Source organism: Montipora capricornis, chromosome 8 (assembly GCF_036669925.1).
Source record: "Montipora capricornis isolate CH-2021 chromosome 8, ASM3666992v2, whole genome shotgun sequence".
In the NCBI taxonomy this organism is placed as follows: Eukaryota; Metazoa; Cnidaria; class Anthozoa; order Scleractinia; family Acroporidae; genus Montipora; species Montipora capricornis.
In genome coordinates this window covers 13,487,152-13,490,454 of record NC_090890.1, presented here as the reverse complement: position 1 = coordinate 13,490,454, position 3,303 = coordinate 13,487,152, and the positions used below count along the sequence as shown (strand labels likewise).

Here is a 3,303-nt window from a genome sequence, read left to right as displayed (position 1 = left end):
GCTTCCTGAAGATAAATTGCAGAAAATTATTTCTGCCTGTCTGAACCTTCTTTCCAAGAACAATCCTTTTGTTAGGGAGGTTGCTCATGTGACTGGTCTTCTCGTGTCGGCTTTCCCAGCTGTAAATTATTTGAATCTGTATTACAGATCTATTGAATTGTGTAAATCTCAAGCATTATCAGAGAATCTAGATTTTGATCAGGCTATCATTTTAAGCCCTCAATCTAAATCAGACTTGCACTGGATTATAAACAACCTCGCTAAATTTAATGGCTGTTTTTTCGGGGAACGTCCCATTGACATCTATATTGAATGTGATGCCAGCTTAGCTGGCTGGGGAGCTTCCTGCGGTGGTCAGTCAGCTAACGGCCAATGGTCGATATTGGAAGCTCACAACCATATAAATTATTTGGAGTTGCTTGCTGCTTTGTACGCTTTACAAGCCTTTGTGCCCAATCTTCAGGACGTTCATGTACGACTGATTGCTTACATCAACAAAATGGGAGGTATTAAATCTCCTTCTCTGAATTCATTATCGAGAACTTTATGGAAATGGTGTATTGAAAGGAATATAATTATTTCCGCGCAACATGTTCCAGGGAAGGAGAATTTAGTAGCAGACTCCTTATCTAGAGAATTCTCTTCCAACTTGGAGTGGTCGGTTGATAATGACATCTTTAATCAGATATCCTGATATTGATTTATTTGCATCGAGACTTAATGCCAAGACAGATTGTTTTGTTTCGTGGCATCCAGAACCTGGTGCTATGGCTGTTGATGCTTTCAGTATTAGCTGGGCTAATTTAAAGTGTTACGCTTTTCCTCCTTTTAGCCTATTAACCAAAGTTTTGGCAAAGATACGCAACGACAAGGCTCTGGTGCTTCTCATTGCTCCAGTGTGGACAACTCAAAACTGGTATCCCCTGCTCCTCCAATTGGCAGTAGAGCAACCAATCATACTGCCTCAGAAGGACAATCTTCTTACATTGCCGCACACCCAGGAACTTCACCCCTTGAGGGACAGCTTACGCCTAGCCGCATGGATATTATCCGGAGATCGCTTGCAGACAGAGGCCTTTCTGATGATGCAATCACAATCATCAGTGCATCTTGGGCCTCTAGGACTGATAAACAGTACACCTCAGCCTGGAAGAAATGGTGTCGCTGGTGTGAACAAAGGAAAATTGATTTACTTCAGGCATCTATTGATGAAGTAGTTAATTTTCTTTCACAGTCCTTTGCTGAGGGCAAGATCTACAGTACAGTCAACACATACCGATCAGCTCTCTCTTCAACATTGTATCCTGTCAATAATGTTGCTGTTAGTTCTCACCCACTTGTGGTCAGGCTTCTTAAGGGAATTTACCATCTCAGGACTCCACTTCCACGTTACTCTTCGACTTGGGATGTGGCCAAAGTTACCAGTTATTTGAGGACTTTGTTCCCTTTGGAGCAACTTAATTTAAAGACTCTGACAATGAAAACTGTGATACTTTGTGCTTTATCTTCTGCTCAAAGAGAGCAGACCTTGTGTGCATTAGTTCTTAACTTTAAGAAACAATCTCAAGATTGCTTAAGTTTTGTCATAGCAGAACATTTGAAAACCTCAAAGCCGGGTAAATCGCTTGAAGTCAAGTTTATGTCTTTGCCAGAGGACCCTTCTTTATGTACCATGTCTACATTAGCTGAGTATATTTTGCGTACTGAAAAACTGCGTTCCAGTTCAAAGCTGTTTATTTCATTTATTAGGCCTCATAAGCCAGTGACCACTTCCACTGTAGGGAGGTGGATTAAGTCAGTCCTGTCGAGTACAGGCATAGATACCTCAGTTTTTGAGGCACATAGTGTCAGGGGTGCTTCTGTCACCAATGCGTATATTAGGAGTGTTCCGGTTGCAGAAATTTTGCGCACTGCTGACTGGACAAATGAACGTACATTTCGTAAATATTACCTCAGAGAGCACATTGTCCTTGAATAATTTATTCATATATGAAGTTCTTGTATTAAATAATCAACTCTTGTTATAAGGATGTTTGCATTGGCTTCGGTTCTTTCAAATCGCATAATTATGCCATAATGCGGACCATGTCGAAAGAGAATTTAAAATTAGACGAAAGGTACTTACCTTGAAGTGTAATAATAATTCTCTGAAGATATGCGGAGCATTATGGGATAATGCTTCCCTCCCTTTACGGTGGTCTGTTTTATTATGGCGCCCTCCCATACATGGGACCTTTGCCAATTCCGCACTCCAGGAAGAACCGATTATTTGTGTCCTCTCCTGGGATTATATACCATCCAGTAATTTGCATTTGAATGGCTTTAAAGTGTGACCGCTGACCTGTTAGTTACTTTGGAGGTATGCATAATTATCCCATAATGCTCCGCATATCTTCAGAGAATTATAATTACACTTCAAGGTAAGTACCTTTCGTCTAATTTAAAATTTTACAATGTGTACGAAATCTAAAAGACCTATCTATTTACAAAGATAATTAAACAACTGAGTTAGGTAAAGAGTTCCAGCTTTAGGCCTAATTTTAAAGTCATGGTTACTTCTAGTTCTTGTTGGGCCAGTCAGATCCACATATGCGGTATAGTCAATATCAGAATAGCCATGAATTATCTTGTAAAGTTGAAGCAAGCAGAGGTATTTCCTTCTAAGCTCCAATGATGACCAGTTTAGTTCAGTGAGCCTTTCAGAGTAAGGTTTATTAGATCCACATATCTATCGAGTAGCACGATGCTGGATGGATTCAATACTGTGTATGTGTTTAACCAAATAACGGTACCAGACTGGGCAGGCATATTCCAAAATAGGACGAACTAAAGAATTAAAAGCTGTTGTAATTGCCACAGGATCTTTGGGCCCAAATGTTCTCCTTATTAGACCCAACACTCTATTTGCCTTACCAACAATGTAATTGATATGAGCGTCCCACCTTAAAGAAGATTCAATCCAAATACCCAGGTGCTTATGTTTATCTACAGCCGACAGATTATTCTCATTTATCACATACTGATGAACTAAAGGACATTTAGACTTGGTAACATGTAGGGCCTTACACTTTTCTGGATTCAGCGTGACCTTCCACAAGTCACACCAGGAGGCAACAGACAAAAGGTTACCCTGATACTCAACACAATCATCTACAGATGCGATGTTACGATAAAGTACACTGTCATCAGCAAAAAGCTCTGTACTACAGCTTACATCTAGGGGCAAGTCATTTATATACAGCAGGAAAAGAAGTGGCCCTAATATACTCCCTTGAGGGACACCAGAGGACACCTCCATCCATT

The 3,303-nt window shown here is 40.4% G+C and overlaps 1 protein-coding gene across 1 annotated transcript in view; it reads left to right on the top strand.

Moving 5' to 3' along the window:
* LOC138013696 (uncharacterized) overlaps window positions 1–1,978 on the top strand; it is a 2,775-nt gene extending 797 nt beyond the window's left edge. Inside the window, exons 1-2 of the mRNA XM_068860781.1 lie at window positions 1–472; window positions 833–1,978. The exon at window positions 1–472 is cut by the window's left edge and continues 797 nt beyond it. Of these exons, the coding sequence (XP_068716882.1) occupies window positions 1–472; window positions 833–1,978 (1,618 nt within the window). The remainder of the gene's footprint in view (window positions 473–832) is intronic.
* The last annotated feature ends 1,325 nt before the right edge of the window (window positions 1,979–3,303 follow it).